General features: G+C 44.1%; 1 protein-coding gene across 1 annotated transcript in view; it reads right to left on the bottom strand.

Annotated features, from left to right (window-relative positions):
- Nucleotides 1-1,598: 1,598 nt before the first annotated feature.
- PDILT (protein disulfide isomerase like, testis expressed) overlaps nucleotides 1,599-24,245 on the bottom strand; it is a 286,134-nt gene continuing 263,487 nt past the window's right edge. The window contains exon 11 of the mRNA XM_069646703.1: nucleotides 1,599-1,717. Coding sequence (XP_069502804.1) covers nucleotides 1,652-1,717 — 66 coding nt within the window. The 3' untranslated portion in view covers nucleotides 1,599-1,651. The remainder of the gene's footprint in view (nucleotides 1,718-24,245) is intronic.

Genomic DNA, 24,245 nt, shown 5'->3' on the forward strand with positions numbered 1-24,245 from the left:
ATCCTCCTTCTCCACTAAAGCAGCACCATCTGAAATCTTACCACACATATAATAAAAACGAGCATCTATTCTCTACTTCTCTTGCCTCTAAAAGTCTGTAGCGGCTGGGCTTTACCACACTCACCCTGTACCTCACCACTTATAGCCAATGACATGCTGTGCAATCAGGATACAGGCGAATGCAGTCCAAGGAGCCAGCACCATATATATGGCAATATTATTGGTGGGGATAATATTAGCTGAGACCACTGAAACATGTAAAAAAGTAGAAACCTCTGTCGACCCTCACCATCTCTATTCTACCTGTATCGTCCTTGATCCTTCCTCCAACTTTGAAATAGTACTTTTGATGGCAATATACTCTTGAATGGGTAGAACTGGGTCTGCAATCTTCTGTCTCTCTTCCTACCCCACAGATCATTTCCACTCAGTATGGTAGACAACTCAAGCTCCCCACAAACCTCGCTACAAATGTGTAACCCTCAAGCTGCTGTCCCAGATACTTCAATTTCTCCCTTCACGACTTCTGTCGGTGAAAAGCATTTTGGATTCCAGTGTTTCCCACCTCTTTCTCGCTGGTCAGCCCTTAATGTTCTTCTCATTCCCCTCCCGTACAGAATCCCTCCACGTGGAGTTGTGCCAGCTCGACACATGTCCCCCAAACTTCAAGGGATAAGATTGCGAGCAGGGCACATGTGGGTTGAGGTGTTTTTGCACCTAAAGCATTAGGTGGCCATCATGGTATGGCTGGAGAATTTAGTTCCACTGGGAGCCCCATTTCAGGGAGAAGCACAGGTGGGTGTTGGAACATTGGGGCTGCATGTATGTATGCCAGGGAGACAATGTCTTCTGTTTTGGTCCTTTCCCCATGGGTTAGCATGGAGACTTTTTGGGGAATGTTAGCCACCTATGAGTCACATCCGTAAATCCTCATTTCTTGGACACAGAAGGAAAGGCGAAAACCTCACCATCCCTGCAGTACCGGCCCTATGCAGCTAGAAAGCTAGGGTGAGGGCTTATGTATGCAAATGATTGCTTTATATTTTCACACTGAAGGCCAGTACTTCTCCTGTGCAGGGAAGTTGACATGGCTGGGAATACAACTACTTTATCTATCCAGTAAAGCACAATGGCCCCAGTGGCAAGTGTGGCACCAGTAGCACGCGTGCCACCTCTCTTTGACATCACCATGCTCTGTGCTCATGAGCCCCAACTTGGCCACTGAAGCTGTCATGATTTCGTGCCTGACCCGGTTGGTGGTACGAGAACTTTGATGCATGAATGGGTTTCCTGAAGATTGGGTGCTAAGATATGAAAGGTGCGTCCTTGGCACCGAAGGACGAGTGCTCACAATGTGGCCTTCGCCTCCTTAGAAACTAAAGCAACAAGGTTTAAAACATATTTCCCAATGCACAATAAAACATGAAACCACTGTGGAGCCACACTAGGAAATCATATCTTTCAAAAAGCAAGATGCAAACTGTTTTGTTTAACAGTAAAACTAAGCATAAGCACCTACACATTTGACCATTTGTATTGATACCCCAGACACAGCAGTGACATGAACACATTTTTATTATTTTATTTTAAATGTCAGGGCCCAGTTCTCGCATTGAGATTCCAGTGCTAACTCTCCAGGACCTTCATCAATTTAAAGTTCTTCTTTTGGCCGGTTCTCGCCCTCTGTTTCAGCGCTGTCTTCTGATTCACTGGAATTCTTTGAAAAGAAAGTTATTGAACACACGGGTTAGTTACCGAGTGATGTCCTTGGTACATTATTAAACATTTGAAAAGCACACTGCTACAAAACGTTTTCAGTGGATTGTTGCAGGCTTGCATTTGGTACTGGCTGATGCACGAATAAAAAAGGGGGTCACTATATATAGGTGTAAAATGCACTCAGAAAAACTACCAACATTAGCACTTACATGCTTCCCGCAATTTTCAACCTTTGAAAGGCAGAGCACAAAAGTTAAAATAAACGCAGGCAAAACTGCCTTTACTATTGAGTTCCACTCTCTGGGGCTCATTTACAACTCTGCCGGTATCCTGGCCGTAAATCCACCCGGATACCGGCAAATGGAATTACCGCTACTGGCACTCGTTCCGGCGGTATTACTGCCGGATTACGAGTGCCGGTATGCAGCCTTAGTCCCTATTCCATGGAATCCCATAGAACTCCATGGCGGACTTTGCTGGTATCCCGACGCTTGTAATGTGGGCGATTTTTGTGGGAATGGGGGCAGAACTACCTCTTAGCTGGAGGTAATTCCTCCACCCCACCTGTAAACTTGTTTCTGGCTGGTGCGGAAACGTGCCAGTGGGGGTCATTACGAGGTAGGAGGTAGCCATAATGCTAGTAGCACCGTGGCTACCCCCTTGCTGCATTCCTTGTCCGGGTTCCCGAAATAGGGACTTACCAGGTCATTCCGACCCTGGAGGACCCGGTAAGTCTCCATGCCAAATACCAATCCCCATTCCCATTCGAGCCCCCATAGGGCTCAATGGGACTGGGGATGGAGCTAATAACTGTACAGCAATTTGCAGGTCCGTTATTAGCTCTGAAGTCCCTTAACGAGTCCCTTCCATAACGCCTGGTAAAACCAGGTGTTAAGGAAGGGACCCGCTAAGGGACCTCGGAATAGGGTGGTGAGGGATTACTAGCACCGGTGTCCTTACCAGTGCCGGTAATCCCTTACCACCTACCTCGTAATGACCCCCAGTATACGTTAATACCAGCACGTTAATTCCTCACCGGCCCACTTGTAATGAGGCCATCTGTCTAGTGAAAAAACAAATGTTGCCTGCAAATGATGCTTTGCAGGCGGCATTTACCAATGGAGTTATTTGAAATCCACCCGTTCTTAGACGGTGCTATTTGGAGGCACATTCCACAGGAATCCATTCGTTTTACACCTGCATGAAAATCTCAAGCAGGCCCAAAACAAAGTTGCTTTGAAGACGGAGGCGGAAAGAATGCAGAGATCTTAGCTCCACTTTGTGCCCCTTCTCCCCCTTGAAGGCAAATGAAAATGGTGCGGAGAGGTGAATGTAGCCGTGAAAGCATGAAACTCATATGGAATTAACGCATAACGTGGTAGTAGTGATTTTTATGGATTATTACTTGCCAGCTGAAAACAAACTTCAACAACTTCAGCTAAGCGCTATTAGCCCTGCATCTTGGCACTTAGTTTTCTTTCAACCTCCTCTGGCTGAAAAGGCTCAGACATTTTTTAATGATGATGTTACAGGCATTTTACTAACACTGTCCTGCACTTGGTAAAATCACATAAAACCACATCATCGTATCCCCAATGCCTAGTCTGACTAAATTGCTGCATTGAGACCTGGGTTCTAAACCCAGCTTCGGCACTAGATCAAATGTGTGCATGTAAATAGGTCAAACTCAACAGTAAAGTGTGCTGTCTAGTACTGGCCTACACTCCTTACCCCATCACTTCCATGAAAATCCTGCCGGCTTCTGTAATCAGGCTGAACGTGGACACCTCAGTGCTTTTATACACATTACGACCCAGGCGGTAGAGGGTTAACGGCGCCGGTAGAGCTGCCGGCGCCGTTAACCCTCTATCGCCTCATTACGAGGTCTGCTCGCGGGTCCTGCTAAGGACGTCTGGTAAAAAACCAGGCGTCCTTAGCGGGACCCGCTAGCAGACCAGGATGCTAACAACAGGCCCGTCATTAACGGGCCCGTTGTTAGCATCCTCCCCATTCCCATTGAGCCCTATGGGGGCTCAAATGGGAATGGGAATGTACCGGGTCCGGGTCCCAGGAAAGAGAATTACCGGGCTCTCCAAGGTCAGAATGGCCAGGTATTTCCCCATTTCAGGAACCCGGACCCAGTATGGGGGTAGCCATGCCGCTAAAAGCGGCATGGCTACCTCCACACTCGTAATAAGGCCCATCATCTCCTGTTTCAGATGCTAACAACACAATAATGGCTCTTTGTAAGTGCTCCAGTACACCTTGAAACTATGTGGAGGCAATATCAAATACCTATGATGGATTTGAATGTTGAAATAACTTCAATCAGAGATCTGTCTGACGCCGTTCAAATTGTTTCCTTATTTGAAAATACATTTCTCATGGTTATTGAAACAATTCATACCAGTCTTTCTGAAGGTATATGTCATTCCAGAAAAAAAAAATCAAGGGAAAGCTATGAGTATACACATTTTCATACAGAAACACAAATCTGCTGCTTAAAAAACAGAGTGTTTCAAATAGCACATAAACCATACAAGCTATCACGCCCATGGGGACCTGATAAGCATGATAATAGTAAGCATTCAATGGCATTGGGTTTTTCCAGTTTCTTATTGCATGTTACATATACATTCATGAATTTGTGTTGGTCCAATACAAAATGGGCCTACATAATGGTTCGGTCATCACATGACTATTATAACATGTACCAGACTCTGCTGACTGATTAAATACTTCTTAGATTGTAAATCAGTAGCTGAGGCACAATGCCTGCAGCTTACACAGCCCACCGCAAAGGCCCATTAACATTTTTAAATCACTGCATAATCCATGGAATCATCAATAATGTTTAAAAATCACCTTTAAGCTCCAACTACCCAGGGCCATAGCCTAAATGCTGTCCAATAGAGCCATCTTCAAAGTGTAACAATCCATTTGCTACCGGGTCAACAAGGTAATAATGTAGCACTCCAAGATAGACTACAGCCATACATCATATATGAACTATGAGATAATGCATAGTATGGCATGCACTGCTTGAAAGCTATCATTTAAAATACAGAACGCCTGCAAGCAACCCCCACTGACGCTCCCGCAATGGCGGGAGAGAGATATCCGGGAAGAGAGATGGCCACTCCTCATGTTTGCCGACGATGCAGTTCTCATCTCTCTCTGCTACCAGTGGGGCTAAAGCCCCAATTCACAAAATGTGAAGAGCCTTGCTGCGAGAATGGCTTATCTATTAATGTGCAAAAAAACAAAAATATAGTCTTCAGGGAAAATAGGAGGAATACAAAAGTGAGGTTTGACATTGAGCTGAAGGAGCAGAAAATAGAGCATGTCGATACACAGGACTACCTCGGGCTAAAGTTCAGATATAATTCTACCTGGGCCCCCAAGTAGAAAAGGCAGAGGTGGGGTCATCCAGGTATAGCGGGGCAATTGTCAGGCACATGGGAGAACACTGGAACGGTCCACTAATGGTCTCATTGGAGGCCTACAGATCAGAAGCCCGGCAGGCAGCCCTGTATGGGGCAGAACTATGCGGCAACGTAAACTGCAATAGCCTTGTTGTCACCAAAAACAGGTTTGTAAAAACCATTCTGGGCCTACCCTCCAGCGCTCCCAACCTTCCAGTATGCATGGAAGCAAACCTGCAGGGGATAGGCTCCCTGATTGAGATTAGAGTGTGGTCCTCCCCCAGGCTAACAACATATAGAGAAGCCATGGAAGATTTGATGTCACATTGAGAGGTCCCTCACTACCAGGGTGTGCTTTCATTAACGAAATGTTTAGCAGCACTGGCTGCAGTGATCATTGGAACATGCCAGAACAAATGAATAATAAAACAAAGCTTATGAACTTACTGTGAAACCAAGCAAATACTTGGCTATGAAAAGTATCGAGGCAATTTGAGGCCCAAGTATCAGAGAGCTCTACATACCAATCTAGGAATCAGAATGTTGCCTGTAGCGGCACTGCTCAATAAATGGAATAGCGCCAATACAACTAAATGCATCCACTGCAATGTATCGCAGAGAGCGCCACGTATGTTATGCTAATTTGTCCACTATATTTGAATTTGGGCAGAAGGCACTTGAAACCACTGTTTTTTGCACGAACAATCAGAGGGGCTGCACACGCCGTTGCATTACCAGATGGATCAAATGATGCCCTCCCGGTACATTCGGTCGCAATCTACCTTTCCATGCCATGGCTGCGGCGCCAAGCCAAGATTAAAGACACAAAAACACCCCTGCTAGATTAATAACTTTGAATGGACCAGCTGATTGTTACTATGCATTTTATCTTCTTAGCGATGTTTTAAAATATGTGCATTTTATCTTATATCATAACTGTGTTTATATTATGGGCCTGATCACGAGTTGGGTGGTATTCCACATTCCCCATTGGGTCCATTGTCAGTGCAATTACCGCTGGCGGTATTTCCAGAGTGTTTACCCCAGCTCTGAGCTGTGGCTGAGGACCCAGACTCATTACTGGATGAACCCTTAAATGGGGCAGTTACCCTGTTACCGCTGCATTTGAGGGCTACCTCCCAACTCGTAATGAGGCCCTATGTATTGTACTGTGGTTCATGCGACAGTGCCTAAGGCCAACAAGTGAATCGCATTGATCGTCAAGTTATCATAATGCTCAAAATGCAAGCCCGGAAGGGAGAGGTGGCTTGCTCTGAAGGCCGTGGCTTGGCGGCTGCACATCTTGTCTTCAAATTAATATAGCACAAAGCTGGGGGTGTGCAGGTGTCTCCCCATAACCTGGAGGGTGTGACAAAGCCATGCCCGCCAGAACAAATTGCACTGAGCTGCACTCTAGTCATCCTTGCTTTCAACACTAATCCTGCCTTAGTCCTTGCTTTAATCCTTGCTTTATTAATACCATGCTTTTAAATTATTGTAATGTTCGTCTAGCACTATACACAGAAACAAAACAACTGTGTTTTAATGTCTGCTGGGATGTTTTTATGTATATTTACACTTTTATGGACTTGTGTCGAAATAAAGCTAATTTGATGGATTGAAAACTATAGTTTGCAGCACGATGAGAACACTGTGCTATATTAATACCAAGCATGGCGCATGCCCTTACAAAAAGGGCATCAAACGAATGTGAGCATGCCAGCTAGAACTGCTGTAAGGAAGACCCAACAGCGTAAAGGCCATTTGCGCCCGTTTCTGGCTGAGAACCATTGGACCGCTCTTCATGCATTGCCATTTACCTTCTAGATAGTCCTTATTTCATGAATAATAGCTGAGTTGCAATTCTATGCATATCTCCAAACCTCCTACCAAGTGAGGAAACACTTGATACATGTAGAAATAACACATGTAAATCCATAGGCATGCTTAGGGGTGTTTGTTTCCACATAACAGGTACATTTGCCAGGGTCACATGACATGTCATGATTTCAGCACCTAGCCCCTCTTGAGAGAGAGGAGAGAAGGTTAAATGGAAGGGGAGAAGAAAGGAAATATAAAGAGATCCAGAGAGGAAGACTAACTGTGACTAATTGAGAAATTGTGCCTAAAATAAGGGACAGTCTGGCTAGGATGAAGAACTGGTTATAGGATGAAGAGGAGGACTATGAAGGTGCAGGAACATTATGAAGAAGGATTAGGATTAAGGATTAGGACTAGGATTAAGGAGTAGGACTAGGATTAAGCAGTAGGAATGGGATTAAGGAGTAGGAATGGGATTAAGGAGTAGGCTGAAGGAGAAGGACACAGATAAAAGAATAGGGCTAAGGATTAGTATGAAGGAAAATCACTAGAACAGAGGAGATGGGCTAGGAGGAAGGACATGGAAGAATGAGAAGGACTAGGTTGTAGGACTGGCAATAAGGACTAGAATGATGGCCTAGTAAAAGGACTACGATGAAGGAGAAGGACTAGGACTAAGCATTCAGATGAACAAAGACTAGTAAAAAGAGAAAGACTAGGAGGAAGGACCATGACAAAGGACTATGATAAAGGAGAAAGGATACAATTAAGTGGAAGGACTATGAGAAAGCAGAAGTGGTATGACAAAGGTGAAGAACTAGGATGAAAGATTAGGACAAAGGAGGCCTGGGATGAAGGAAAATAATTATCATTAAGGACTATGATGAAGTACTATGACTATGGAGAGGCGCTAAAATGAAGGACTATAATGAAGGAGAAAGACTATGACAAAAGACTGATCACGACCTCAGCGGTAACCCTTAAATCCAGCGGTAGCGCTATTACCGCCGAATTTAAGGGTCAGCCGAATCAGGGCTTTGGCAGATTTCACCCCAGCTCTTGGCTGGGGGGAAATCTGCCGAAAATTAGTGCTATAACCGCTGGCGGGAAATCCGCCGGCGGTAAGAGCGCGAATTTTCCCCATTGAGCCCAATGGGGAATGGGGCATTCCCGAATGGGCTCAATGGGGAATGGGGACTTCCAAGTCCGCCCAACTCGTGATCCCGCGCTATTAGCGCCGGGGGCTTTGGCGGTCACGCTAATAGCCCCAGGGCTAATAGCGTTAACGTTACCGCCGAGGTCGTGATCAGGCCCTATGTTGGACAAGGATAAGGAATAGGATGAAGCAGAAGGACTCGAAAAAAGTGTTATGATGGAGAAAGAATATTACAATGGACTATGATGAAGGAAAATAACTGTGACAAAGGACAGGGACTTAGACGAACAGCTATGAGGAAATTAAAAGGACTATCGTAAAGGACTTTGATAAACGAGAATTACTAGGAAAAAGGAGGAGGACTATGATGAAACACTATTTATTTATTTTATTTATTGGATAATTATAAGGCACCTATACAACAGAACAGTGTTTAAATTCTCCACAAGGCAAAAGGGAAGGCAGCAAGGGAGAAGATAATACTGTAACAACAACAATGACTAAATAATCAAATTAACAGCGGTCCTACTAGGTCTTGTGACATTCGGAAGATGCAAATGCAGTGGAAAAAGGGGAAGGGGATAAGCGCTGGAGGGATCCCCCTGGGGGGGAGAAGTGCCAGAGGTGCCTGTGGGGGAGGCAGCAGTCAGGTGTGGGCCCAGCGGGCAGTGCAGGGTATGGTGCTGGTGATGACTGGGCAGATGGCCTGGACCCTGTTGGACACAGGAGGGGCCAGGCCGCCAGTCTCAGCGGCAGTGGGGTGCATTAACAAGGGAGGGAGGGAAGGAGATGGAGAAAAGAAAGGTCTTGATTTGTTGGAACTTGAGATGGTCCGGTTGAAGACGGAGAGAGGGAGGAAGTCTACTCCAGAGGAGGGAGCCAGCCGAAGAGAGAGATCTGCCACCAACTCTCTGCTTGGAGAATCGTTTGATCAGCAGCGAGTTGGAGCTAGAAGATCAAAAGGGTCTGGAAGGAGAGTATTTAGTGAAAGCTGCAGATAGCGTAGTCACAGGCCCCAGAAAACCTTGTGGATGATGCAGAGGGTCTTGAATTTGATCCTTGCAACCACCGGGAGCCAATGGAGAGATTTTGGAGCTGGAGAGATACAGTCCCTGGGCTCCAGGCCAAGGATAAGACTTGCAGCCCTATTCTGGATCTGTTAAAGGGGGCAAAGGGATGAAAGGGGCAGGTTATTGAAGAGTATGTTGCAGTAATCAACCCTGGAGAGGAACAACGCTCTAGAGACATTGAACAAAAGACCAGGATGAAGGGCTATGATGAAGGAATGATACACAATAAGATGAAGGATTTTGAACAAGGAGAAAGACTAAGAGGAAGGACGATGCGAAAGGGGGACAATTAAGTCAAAAGACTATGACAAAGGAAAATAGCCACAATGAAGGAAAAACACTAAAATGGGAGAGAAGTACTAGGACAAAGGAGAAGGACTACGATGTAGGACTATGATGAAGGAGAAGGAATCTGACAATCATGAAGGTCAATGACAAAAGAGAAGGACTTTGATGAATCACTGTGAAGAAGGAGGATTAAAATGAAGGACCGTGACAAAGTAGAATGACGAAGGAATAGGTCTATGATGAACAACAATGTTATGCTATGTGAATCTGCTTTTATTCTTTGCCAAATCACTACCGTAATAATAGTAGAGGACCTAGCCTTTTCTGTGAAGTGACACACTGTGCCCCCACCAGGAGTATGCAGACTTTTGTCTGCTTGAGGAAAGAGAATGAGTGATGGGAAGATACAAGAATGAGAAAAAGAGGGAATTAAATGCTACAGACAAAGGGAGGAATGCACTCATTGGGGAAGGATGCTTTGTGATAGCTTGGCTGGATGCCAGTCCTGTTAGTCGGACCATAGTTCTGCAAAGGGAGGAGGCCTAAAATGTTGTGATGATTAGGTTGTGTTTCCAAAATAGGTTTGGAGAAGCTAGTACGCACTGTAACGTTGGATGCATAAGGGGCTCAAGTGTGTGCTCTGACAATCCCGGAAGATGGGTGGCATCTGTGTGTCAAACTCAAGACTGTTAATTCTGTGACTGCCAAGCCTGAGCCAAGAGTGGGATAGTCAAGAATAGACTATGTTTACAGATTAATTTTATTAGTAACAGAAGGTAAGGAAATTGAGTGGTCAAACTAGTATGATAAAATTAAAAAGTCTTGGCATCTTGACATCCAAATAGAGTTTGTTCTGTGTGATGTCATACCAGCCTTTATTTTAGTTCATGGTGAGACAGGGTAGTGCCTTAGTTAGGAGTATGACAAGATCCACTGACACCAAGTATAAGGTAAAGGTTTATTTACTGGACCCCACAAGCGCAGGCTCCTTCCTTCAGCAGTCCAGTCCAACCGCCACTGTGGAATGTTGATTGCTGAGCAAGCATCAACACTCCACAGAGCACGAGCAATTTATGACATATCCTCTTCCCTTACATAACAACAATTAGCAACCATGAGAAACATGAACTGGTTTCACAAGGTAACTTACACATGCTTAAATAAAATGCTGGTATGAACAAAAAAGAAAAGAAAATGCAAGTAAAGACTCACTTGACCCAAGATGTGAGCCCCCATATCCTCTTTCCCTTGCATAACAAACTTAGCATCCCATACAAAAACAATATTTGGAACAACATGAACTTTGTTAGTAAGCAGAACATAACATATCCTAGGAAAAAAAAAAAAAAAAAAATGAGTTTGTAACACATTACAACTCATGACAAGCCTGCCCACACAGGTGCGAGGGACCAAAGCATTGTTATAGCAAGTATAATTTTTAACACACATGGTCCTTAAACCTTATGGGAGGGCCACATCTCCTGGGCGCATGACCCCTTTCTTGTGCCACCACTGGTTGCATCTCGGAAGCATTCCGACCCTCCACATTCACATCTACGCACGACTGGCCTGCACTGAGAGGACCTGTCGAGTCTGGAAGCGGAACAATCTCTTCCTGTTCCAAGCCACACTCTTTTGAAACCACAGGCTCATAATGCAACACTGCTTCCTGACACTCTGGATTATAGTCCATATTGGATCCACCCACACGTTTGCATCCATCCACAACCACCCGTTTCTTACTCCAAACAGAGCCATCCTCCTCAAGAAGTCAATAACAGAATTAGTGGTGACAGTGGCACATGACGCAACTTCGATCCACCTGGATGTATAGTCCACCAATACTAACAAAAATCTAGACTCAGGCTGCAAGCATTCAAACGGTCCCATAATATCCAAAGCCAACTTTGACCACACCTGCTCAGGAACCTCTATAGGATGCATGGGTTAGGGACGCAGCACCTTGCTCTTATCACTGCCTGCGCATGCCTGACAATCTTTGACCACCAGTTCAACATCCTTGTCCATAGACGGCCACCAATATTCCTCCCTGAGTCTCCTCTTGGTCAACGATCGACCCAAATGACCAACATGTGCCAATTCCACCACTTTACCTCTCAAACTTACAGGGGGAATCAGCCTAGCTCCCCTAGACACGCCCCAAGGACCTTCGGCTAATTCATGAAGAACCTGGGCATAACCTTTCCCTTTAGGCCTATGCTGAACAGCATCCCAACCTTTAACAAGACCTTCCCTAATCCATTTTAACTCTACATCAGCTTCTGACTCTACATCCCACACTGACTTCTCTACAGCAGAAGCGATAAAAGCCACTTGACATTGTTGCATGTCCTCCTCTTTCACGGACCCTGCCTGCCTATCCACCTCCACCACAGGCAAACGGGACAAACAATCTGCCACCACATTAAGTTTACCAGGAAAGTATTGCAAAGAGAAATTGTAATCCTGTAACTGCACTGACCACTTCGCAATCCTCGGGGAAACTGCCATGACACCTTTTGTAGAAAACACCTGCACTAACGGATTATGGTCCGTCCTGACAATATACGGTATACCCCACAAAAATGTCCTGAAATGTTTTGAAGCCCATAGTACAGCTAAAGTCTCTCTCTCAATCACCGAATATCTGGTTTCTACATCCCTCAATGTCCTTGAAGCAAAAGCCACTGGCACCCATTCCCCATTCACCCATTGTTCCAGTACTGCACCCAGGCCCACATCACTTGCATCCAAAGTGAGGGCAGTTTTGTTTTTCGGGTCAAATGACTTCAGGGAAGGGGCCTTCTCCACCTCCTTCTTGACCAACTCAAATTCTTTCGCACACTCCTCAGACCAGGTGAACCTGACACACTTTTTCATAGGGCTCTCATGGCCACCGTTTTTTCAGCATAACTAGGAACAAATTTCACATAATATTCTGCAAGACCCAGAAAAGCCCTTAGCTGATCCTTATTGACAGGAGCGGGTGTCTCCCTCAACACCTCTACAAGCTCCCTTTTGGGACTCACTCCTTGTGAACTCAAAGTATGCCCAAGATATGTAACTTCCTCCACACCCACCTGACACTTGGTTAACTTTACAGTTAGACCTCTGTCACTGAGAATCTGCATGACCCTCCTCACCCTTAAATCATGTTCCTCTCTGCTCTTGCCCCAAACCAAAATATCATCCTGAAAGTAACTGACCCCCAAAACACCCGCAAACATCTGCTGCATTAACTGCTGGAACACAGCCGAAGCCGAAGCCAGGCCAAAAGGCATGCGACAAAACCTGAATGCCCCAAATGGAGTCACAAACGAAGTGAGGGGCCTGGACTCCTTATGCAGGTCAATCTGGTGATATGCCGTTGACAAATCAAAAGTGGAAAAATATCTGGCATCACCTAATGTTAACAACAACTCATTAATGTTCGGTAAGGGGTGCCGATCCACCCATATGCTAGAGTTCAGTTCCCTAAGGTCAACGCACATTCTAATAGTCCCGTCACCCTTCTTAACTAAAACCACGGGGAACAACCACTCTGAGGACTCAATAGGTTCAATCGTCGCCACTGACAAGATCCACGGACACCAAGTATAAGGTAAAGGTTTATTTACTGGACCCCACAAGCGCAGGCTCCTTCCTTCAGCAGTCCAGCCCAACCGCCACTGTGGAATGTTGATTGCTGAGCAAGCATCAACACTCCACAGAGCACGAGCACATTATGACAGAGTAGGCTACCACACAGTAATTCATTGTTATCTGTAGTGAGAAAGCATGGAATGAGCGAACTATGCGGGCTGAGTTTCTTAGATACTGACAAAGGGAAAGAGTTATGATTGGAGGAAGGGGACAAAAAGGAATTATTATTACAAAGGACTACGTGAATGAGAAGGGCAGTAACAAATAACTATGACAAAGGGGAAGGACAATGACAACGGACTATGGTAAAGGGGAAGGACTATAACAAAGGACTATGATGAAGTTCTATGATGAAGGTCTATGATGAAGAATAAGACTAGGCCAAAGGACTATTAGTGGTTGAAAAAGTATATTTCGGATGAATACATCAAACAATTTTCATCTCAACACGTGCATTGATCTAATCGTCTAAAACATTGAAAAAATCACAGCGTAGAATGAGAAAGCACATTAAAAATTAAGTTAACCAGGTCATACAGAATCACCTAGTCATAATACTCCAAGCAAAGCATATACTAGAAGGAATGCAGTGCACCATATAATAATTAATTGATCAATTGCACTGCAATCATACAAGTTTGGTGGCTCTTATTCACATGGTAGACGTCACAAAGCTCTGGAGGCACCAACGGACCATTGGGTCTTGTGCCAACATAGGATAAAAGGGGGCATCACTACGCTGCCTGAAGTTACAATTCTTAAGTGATGTGGTTAGCTGTCTGGTGCTGTAAATATCATCCTTCATTATTTAAGATTAAGCTAAGCTGATGGAAATGTAAACTTTGAATATTGTTCTCTTTACGCTATTTTGTACCCACGAAAAATAAGTTTCATTTTTCAAAACTGGGTGCATGCATGGAAAGAACGGTTTTTACAGAAGATTTAAATGACTCTAGAAGCCAACTATCAGTCTCCTGTTTTGGTAGTAAAGCGTTATCCACTACACTCTTTGATTGCTTATTCGGCCTTGCTATGCTATGGAAAACGGTATAGCATAGCATACCAATGAACAGTGTCCTGAACAAACACTGTCCGCTAGTTCCTACAGTTGCATCCTAAAGATGATAAATCTTAAAGGATAAGCCATAAAAGGAATCAACTACCATGCAACCAAATATCTCTCCACACAACAGCTGGACCAGAGTGAACTCTGCATCAAGGTATCCACAGAAAACGAATCTGAAACAATCGAGGAAGAAATGACCGAATTTGTTTACCCGAATTGTTGCACATTTTAAAAAATATATTAAATGGGGGGTGGGGTAAGGGTATACCATGGGGTAGGGGGAAGTGGGTGGTGGGTAATCTCCTCCAGAATTTTTTTTTTAAGTGCAAAAAAGGGCATCAAAATATTGGTAATTCGGCAAAAACAATATTGGTCTTTTCTTCTTCGAAATCCCCCCCACCCCTGTTTTTTTCATGGACAACCACATGCAAAGGCATGCACACGTATCACATTGGAGAGATGCTCATGAGCTGTTGACTCAATGGCACTCAAAAGGATTCTCGGTAACTTCCATTCTGACTTTGCTATGGAAGTCTGGAGTGGTATAGTGAAAAACCCTTCAGCAAACGTTGCAGTCGCTCCCATCTTTGCCTCATTAAGCTCTTAGTGCGGGCAGAACTGAACTGCATTCTCTCCGTAGGACCCCATATTTGCTTGATTCAGCAGTAATGCCAGTAGCTCAAAATGGTGTCTCCAAGAACTACCTGCGGAAATTCTCCCCCCAAGATAATCAAACGTTTTAACTCTAGTGATCATGTGACTCAATACAAAACGCTGGAAAAGTTATATTACCGCAATGACACACGATACATCATTTGACATGAACCCATAAAAGTGGCAAGCAGGCTAAGGATGTCCACATATGCCTAACAAGGGCTTAGACTATGTGAAGCTCTGGGAATTTCGGTTGATAACTTAAGAAGATATTCCTCTAAGGTATTTTTGAAAGGTTTAAACAATAAAGAGGCAAAAAACGCACGCTTGGTGCACTCCTTGGTTAATTACAAAGATATAAATGTATTTACTACTCCTACTGTGAGATACACAAGCTACTGTCTAGGTATAGAGATGCATAATAATACCCAAAAGCTGTTCCTCTAGCCCCATATCACTGGTATCTTCCATAGTAACTCCTGGTTGACCTGTCAATTGCCATTCTCGAGCCCAATGGGCCCCATACAAGCTTTCCCGCTTCACAATAATTTTCAATTATTAATGACTGGTTCCGCGGAGGGATGGAGCCCAAGTCGACAGTCGAATAAAATATTTTAACCATAACCAATTCGTAGAGTTTCCCATACATACATTTACCTACAATTCCTGGGGAAATATCAATCAAGGAAATCAGTCTGTAGCACGTGGGATTGCACCGTTTTTAAAAATTGGAACTATGGTTCAGAGAAACCTTGTTTCCATTTGGGTTCGAGTTATTACTACTGAGCAGAGAATATTTAGGAAAGGCGGAATCCACTGCTATATAGGTCAGGCGTAGATTTATACAGGGAGAGAAATGGGTAAGTCCCGGGGTTTTTTCTTTAAGGGGGATTGAGCAAAAAAGGGGACTATTCATACAGTGTATACAACAAGAACAATGCTCAATTACCTCTCTTTTAGTCCACCTTATAAGCTAGTCAGATAGAAACTAAATCAATTGAGGTGAATTATCTATTTCATTTCCCCACTATATGTTTAGTGGGGAAATGAAATAGATAATTCACCTCAATTGATTTAGTTTCTATCTGACTAGTTTATAAGGTGGACTAAAAGAGAGGTAATTGAGCATTGTTCTTGTTGTATACACTGTAGATTTATACAGGTCACCCGGAACAACACCAGGCCTGTAGGCATTCCACATATAAAGCGTTCCCACAATTCTGGTCAGTTCTTGCAGACCCTGCTGATCAGCCTGAGGATTCACGGAACGGAGGATAGCACAGGGGCAACGCGCTGGTCTTGGAAGCAAGACCATGCAGAGCAACAGAGGTTTGGATCCACGCTTAGAAACCAAACTCAGGTATGGTATTAGGCGCGTTATAAAAAATAATAAAATAAATTAATTCTTGGGTATTCAAAATCACTTACGATTATGGTGCTGATCCCAGTATGGAAGACCTCACAAACATGGTTGTTCCATTGGGAATACAAAGTTAAAGAGTGAGACTTCATTATTTGGATAAACATATGAAACGCTTGCTACAAAAATTCCAAAAGGTGGGGATTCCTGGCCAGAGCAACACAAGTGAATGTATTCCAATGCTCCGTATTCATCAGTCGTTCTGCAGAATGTTAACTTTGATCGGGCCTTGACTCAAACTAATTTGGTGGACTCTTTTACCCCCTTCAAGAGTTACCTTTTTGCTAAGAGACAGCCTTTTTCATACACAAAGGATTTATGTTTGTTAAAGGTAAACTTCTTGTTGCAAGTTGCAGATGTTTTGCTGACGTTGTTACTATGGGGAACAGTATGATTAAAGCTTTTGAAGTCCTAAGAAAAGGTCAAACATTATAGTAAAGATTTATAAACCTCCACAGCAACTTTTGCCAAGATCTTTCCAGGATTATCGTAGTTCCATGTAAGTCTATGAGGACAATTAGCAGCATAGGAAGTGGGCATAAGTAGATCCTGCACATTCGGCCCAGGCCATTCCAGCATAAATGTTATCAGTAATGGGAAGCGGTCGCACTCAACCCTGCATAAAAAAGCCATGTCTTACGCGCTACACCCTGACCATGCTGCATTAACATTGGGAAGGTACTAGAGGATATGAGGAAGGGGATGAATAGCTTGCAGGAAGGGATTATAGCCCTTAATAAACAAATCGCAACCGGAGAAACAATTCACTGAGATCTATTTATTTATTGTGCATTTGTTAGCTGGAAATTGTGTTTCAAAGCGCGCATATGGCAACAGGGAAGGATCATGGGAGTGAAAACAATATACACACTGGAGGATAAAGACGAACCTACTAGGCCATGTGAGTGTTGAAGTGTCCATGCTCGTGGATGAGCAGCAGAAGTGAGTGAAAAGTATAGTAAGCGCCAGGGAGCGTAGAGCTGCAGTAAGTAGGTAATTGCAGGCCTATAACACGTAGGCCAGTGGATGCCGATGCAAGGGCTGTGTGTAGGCATAGGCTGTGACGATTGGCTGTGGGGAGGCCATTACCCCGCAGACACATAAGAGCCCTAGTCACCAATCACAGAGACTGTGAGATTAGCAGAGGAGGGAAGAAGGGAAGGAGAAAGTCAAAAGGAAAGTCTTGAGGAGCTTCCGGAATTTGAGGAGGTCCGGCGCAAGATGTAGAGGAAGGGGGAGGCTGTTCCATAAGAGTGAGCCAGTTCATGTAATAATGGGAATAGCCGGGCCATTCCGACCTTTGCAGGCCCGGTAATTCCCATTTGCGGGACCCGGTACATTCCCATTCCCATTTGAGCCCCCAGAGGCCTCAATGGGAATGGGGAGGATGGGAACAATGGACCCGTACATAACGGGACCGTTGCTACCATCCTGTTCTGCTAGCGGGTGCCGCTCTGCAGGTCTGGTCTGACCAGGCGTGAAGGGCGGCCCCGCGAGCAGAACTCGTAATGTGTCCGTTGAGTGATAACGGCGCCGGCAGCACTACTGGCGCCGTTATCACTCTACCGCCAGGGTCGTAATGAGGCCAAATGTGTCTATATCACAATTGTACCAAGATTAGGAGAGGCCATGAGAGAAAACATGAATCCCCGGTCAATAACTCTGTACATTGGATTAGGTCCAAAAGAAAATGTTGCTCTGTAATCAGAGAGGAAATTGAGGGATGCAGTTGCTTTTGAACACCCAACAACCGCAGTGAAGATTATAAGTTAGGAAAAGAAGGTTGTGAGAGGGAAAGCTGCCTCTGAAATATAGAACATATCCCCCGAAGGGTGGAAACATTGAACTGAGAGGAAAACACCCAACTGAGCCACAAGAGATGCTCATAATCTATGACGGTACAAGGCAGATAGGGCCTTCCACTTTAACTCAAATTGACAAGTCATTAAATATGGTTAGGTGTGGTTGGGACTGACAAGATTGATCCGTGGAGAGGGACAGGGATGCAACTGATTGACTGCAGTGCAAAGGATCTATGTGATTATTGCGATGGCCGAAAATGCTGACTTTTTAAAAAAAAAACCTTTACACCACAAATATATGCGGGGGAGACCCCCGTAATCCCCCCATATTAATATTATATTCTATACCCCCCCACATGTATATGTGGTGTAATGGGGGGTCCCAAAAAAGAAAAAAGTCGCCATTTTCGGCCGTCGTCATTTTGTGGGTGAGATTTTGGTATGATTCCGAGTGCAAACAAAGCAGAGAAATATCGGGAATCAGCAGAGTAGAGTAAGATTGACTGAGCCACCTGAAATGCAGGCTCGATCCTGGAACGTAGCAGGCTTGACTAAAAATATCACTGGTGTAATTTTATAAGAGGTCACCAAATCATATGTTTCCATGAAAAAGGACACACATTTGCAGTGCACCTGCAGGGTTATGTGAATTACAGTACCTGCTGTGCAAGGTCAAGGGGGCAGACCTAGTGGACGTTTGGCCACGTGGATCAATTACTCCCTCAACGTGAAGGTTGGCAGAAGGAAAGGTCAACAGTGGTGGCAATGACCTCCAGGAACTGCATATCCTCTATGGCAGGTGCATAGATGTCTTATTATTGAATTTATAATGTAAGCCCAGCTTCAGTTGTGGGATTGTAGCTATTAAAAACATTGACACGCGAATTTGGGAAGTGGGAGGATAAACATGCAATTGATTGTTATGTTATGCTTTTGGGAGCTGTTAACCTGCAAAACGCACCCTAATAATCACGGATGGGATTCATGAAGAAGTCGAGACCTGGGATATCCCAGATCTAAGAGTCACCTATCCTAAAAGGCAACATAAACATGCCTTGCAAGTGGCGAGGATATGATCATGCTCATAATTAAAACTTAGACGGTTGAGCAAGTGGCAACCACTTGGCAAAACCAACAATTGTCTGAAAAGTAGTCATATTGGGATTTTGAGCTGGTCTTGAATACTGAAAGTGACTAATGTCCACCAGTGGTGAAATTGGAAAATTAGCCCCAGAGCAGTAGTTTGGTCATTGTAGATACAAAGAGTACATTAGTTCAAATCAGTGGGCATGGTCGACAGGCACTAAAATGGGTGAATATGGATACATCCAAATTGATCCTGTTGGTCTTTAGAGAGGTGCTAGAGCCCAAGGAAGGGTCCTAAGTAATCCCAAACTGTTAACAGAGGCAATAATGGAATCTTATAAGGATATTGTTGATCAAATGTTCCCTTTAGTTACAAAAAACATTCAGTATGGTAAAGCGGGCAACATTTAAGAAAACTATCTGGTTCGAGGGTGAATGCAGGGCAGCAAAACTGTATCCGATAGCCTGTGTAAACAGCATGGAAATTGGCAATAAGAATGAAATGAAAATAGCTAGGTCTGATTACAAAATATTAAACAAAACAAAAGAAGAAAGAATATTCTGAGACCATCTGGACCGAGCTCTAATGCAACACAGGGTAAGGACAATATATCTTTCTGGAAACTGATTATGACTAGGGCTACGGATGATATGACAACATCAGGGGGGAGTATACCAGAGGATGTATGGTATAATCATTTCAGGAGATTCCACGGTGAGGGCAGAGGGTTTACACAGAACGAGATTGTAGTACGGCATCTGGACATATCCCCAGTGCAAAATATGTTTTTTTACTGTAGAAGAGTTTATCTTGGGATTAAAAGCACAGAGGAACAATAAAGTACTAGGCCTGGAGGAAATTCCTATGGACTTGTGCAAAACTGAAGAACTTATTTGGGTTCCCAATTTTGTCAAGCTGTCTATTGAGTCTGTGTCAGCAAATAAAATTACAAACTCCTGGACGAGTGTGGAAATTGTTCCTTCACATAAAAAAGGGGGCAGGGAAATTCCTTCAAGCTAGTATCCCATTTCGTTATTAGACTCTGCAGGAAAAATCTTCTCACGGTCCTTACTAACCCATCTTAGAACGTGGGTAAAAGATAGAAAAATCATGGATCACTTAAAGGCAGTGTTTCAGCCAAGATTAAGAACAATGGTTCAGAGCTTTAGATTAGTACTGCTGATGGAGAAATATGTAAGCCTAAGAAAAATGAATTTGCTTGTCCAGTGCATAGATTTACAAAATGCATTTGACTATGTACTCGGTGAAATACTCTGGGAAACTTTGTGCTTTCTAGGCATTCAACCCAACCTATTCAAGGACTATTACTTTGTTATACAAATAACAAAACAGTGGTTAGATGGAGTTTAGGTGGGTAAGTGTCACAACTCATTGAGGTCCAGAAGGGGCTAATGCAAGGCTGCGTGTTAGCCCCTACCCTCTTCTCTCTCTTCCTTAGCGATGTGATAGACAGGATATTGTGCGTTCCCTCAGATGCACCATCTCTTGGGGGGAAACATATTAGATTCTTTTATATGTGGATGATGCTATCCGTATATCCCTAACCCCAGTGGGACTTTAAAAACAATTGACTGTATTTAAAGCTTTTTGCAAGGATAAAGGTCTAAATAGCAATTACAGCAAGTCTTAAATCTTTTCTTTTTTCCGGGAGGTGGGGGAAGGAGACAAACGTACTCAGGGGATGAGCAAGGAAGCTATCAAACAAGTCAGCTCACATGATTATTGAGGGCTAAGGTTCTCGAGCAGGAGGGACTGAAAGTACCAAATGGAAAAAGCTGAGACAACTATGTCAAGACGGAGCAGAGCAATTGCAAGATTTAAATAATTCACATGTCAATGGGGTAGTACAATTCTCTCTTGAAGCTTATAAAGTGCAGGCTCGGCAGGCAGCTTTATATGGGTCAGAGCTCTGGAGTCATGTGGAGTGCCGGCTGGTTGATACTGTGCAGAATGGGTTTTTGAAGAATGTATTAGGCCTGCCGACTAACACCCCGACGGTCCCATTGCATATAGAAATACATCTACCCCCGGTGAGCCGGGCTATAAGCCGATTATGTATTGGGTGATAGTTTGAAGTACACCAGTCCTGACCAAATATTGGGAAGCACTAAATCATTTCCTAATGCAAGATGGTTTTTTGACAACACCCTGGTGTAACTATGTTAGAAACCTTCTAAATTGGATTGGGCAGGAGGGCGAGGTGGCCAAAGCCTAATGAAATCAATGTAAGAAATAAACATAATGGGCCTCATTACGAGTATGGCGGTAGCCTTGCCGGTAAAACCGGCAGGCTGCCGCTAAACTTGCAATTTTTCCGGCATCCCGCGAATCGGCAATTACCGGCTCATTACGGCCCAGCCGGTCCCAGTAATTACCCATTTGCGGGTGCCGTATTGCATTACTGCCCATTCCCATTTGAGCCCCGTAGAGCTCAATGGGAATGGGGAGGTCGGATGCACCGGCACCATTGAGAATGGTGCCGTGCATCCAACATGCTCTGCTCGCGGGTGCCAGTACAGCCGCCAGGACAGACCTGTCAGCCGTAATGGCACCCGCGAGTAGAACTCATAGTTTGCCGGTCCGGGAACTACGGTACCGGCAAACTTACCGGTACCGTAGTTCCCAGACCGTCAAACTTATAATGACCCCCAATGTAAAGAGAAGATGTCTTGTGAAGGAAGCAGAGTATCACTTTAATTTACAATACATCATCTTTAACGTCCTACTGGTCGCTCAAAATAAAACCGGGTTATGAAAGGTATCTAGATACCGTGAAACCTACGGGCATGTGCTCCCTTTGCGTAAAATTGAGAATTGTAATTTTGCCGCTTGCTTTTCGGATGAAGAGATGGAATGCAAAATATTCTGACAAATTCACTTTTTGGAAAACAGCATTCATTTTCTTCTGTTTTCCCCACTGCATAGGAATATAGAACTTTATATTTTAGACAAAGATTTCTGGACAACATTTGAACGACTGACCAAGCAATGAATTTTTGTGGATTAACTGACGAGGATGTCACAATATATGCAGAGGCCAAACATTTATACAGAGCTTGGTTGTGGAGAAAAATGTTTTTAAAAGGTCCTGCTTGATAGTTCTGTAAATGTTATATGGATGTTGCATGTTTATTTTAGTGTTGCTGTAATAGTATTCTATTGCTTTGTATTGGTGACCTGTATTGCAAGCTATTTATGTGTATGAATTATTGATGCTTGGATGCTTGGTTACATTCCGTCAATCTAAAGCTAATAAAAGTAAATAAAACGTTTCATATATAAAGGCCCTGTTCATAATGAATTAGTCAAGATGATGTTCGGTTATAGGACTGATTAGCTGGCCTATCGGATGCGGAAAGACCATCGATAATACATAGATTATAGTCCCTCAGTAGTTTGTTCGGTCATTTATCCAGTTTGTTGACAAAACTAGACTGACAATCAATATCCGTTATACCCCAGACCTCCACTTCCCCACGACCAGGATCAGAAGAACTGTAATGAACGAGAAGGAGAAGGACTAGGATGAAGGACTGTGACAAAGGAGAAGGACTATGATGAAGAAGGACTATGATGAAGTACTGTAACAAAGGACTATGACAGAAGAACTGTGAAGGAGTAATATTCCAAATGAGAACTATTGCAAAGAAGAAGAAAAAACGTGAAGGACTATGATGAAAGTGAAGTACTATGAAAAAGCACTCTGAAGAAGGACTTAAAGAAATAATGATGCGCAGAAAGACACAAAAAACTGCGAGGCACCCATTGCTTGCCAAAAGTACTGCCAGTTGAATTGCCATCCATGTATGTTCTTCTCAACACCCTTTCTCTTTGCTCTCTTCTCTGTAGCAATGTTGTGGCCACACAGTGGCACTAAAGTTTCACCATATGTGCCAAAAACAAAACAAGATGAATCCATATTTGACAGATCCTGAGTGTACAATCTATTCACGGAACCTTAAAAAAGCATCTTCAAAGTAGACACCTGAAAGCAGATCAGTAGTGCCACCAGACTGCACCGGGTTCAGGCGCAGCTCAAAACCTTGCGCCACATTACCAGTTGGTTCAAACAACTAATGCTGTCAGGGCAGCAGGTAGATTAGCAAATGCATACCCAATTGGCACTCCCATATATGATAATAATGATAATGATGTGTTATTTATATAGCGCCTTAATCCAAAGCGTTTATGAGTGCAGTCGATAAGGGTGCGCGTGGGCAACAGATTTCAATCACCCTCCTTTCCTGCTTGCCAAATGTACTCTTGGGTTGGGCTGCACATACGTGCCACCTGCCGGCTGGCCAACATGCAGGGTCTAACAACACACGAACATGCTTTGCTAATAGAATGCTCGCACAAGGAAATTGTGGAGTCTCTTATTTAGATAGCCATCCACCCCTGGCCATGTTAAGTCTTCGCCTCTGCAGCGGGTGCCTGCTGATTTTCCGGGGCGTCTTTGATATTGCAAGAGCCCCCGAATTAAAGAAATTGATCATCCACGCGCTCATTCTTGTGCTTTTGCTTTATAAAATAAGCCACTTCTTCCTCAGAATCAAAAACCAGGAAAACCACAGCAGAGTATGCTCCCCAAATGCCATGTGTCAAGGCAGAACACATGAATAAATACATTAAATTAAATATGAGCATTTTATAATTTATGGGTTTCCGGTTCCAACTATGAAAGTAACATGCAGAGTTGTGGCTGGGTATTCATGAACAACAGGGCTCCCCCTACAGATCACGCTGAACCCCCAGGTGCACGGCAGGTCACTGTTGAAACATCCCCCTCCACAGGTTTGTGCAGGCTGCTGTTCATTGGTAGCTGCTGCGGGCAGTTAGACTCGCCAGTTCATCTGAGGTAGGCTGGGGTTCAGCCTCAGGAAGCTGACAGCAGGGCCGTCACAAGGAGGGTGCAGGGGGGGCAATCTGCCCCCGGCCTCGCGGCACCCCCTTCACCAGAGTGGAAGGCAGCACAGTCCACCCGTGTTCTTTATTGACACTCGACAGGTCCCTGTCCCCTGCAAAATGTTTTTTTGTTTGAACAGAGAAATAATGAGAGATGGCGGGGCTCAGA

This window comes from Ambystoma mexicanum, chromosome 2q (genome assembly GCF_040938575.1).
Source record: "Ambystoma mexicanum isolate Mex_15411 chromosome 2q, UKY_AmexF1_1, whole genome shotgun sequence".
NCBI classification, from domain to species: Eukaryota; Metazoa; Chordata; class Amphibia; order Caudata; family Ambystomatidae; genus Ambystoma; species Ambystoma mexicanum.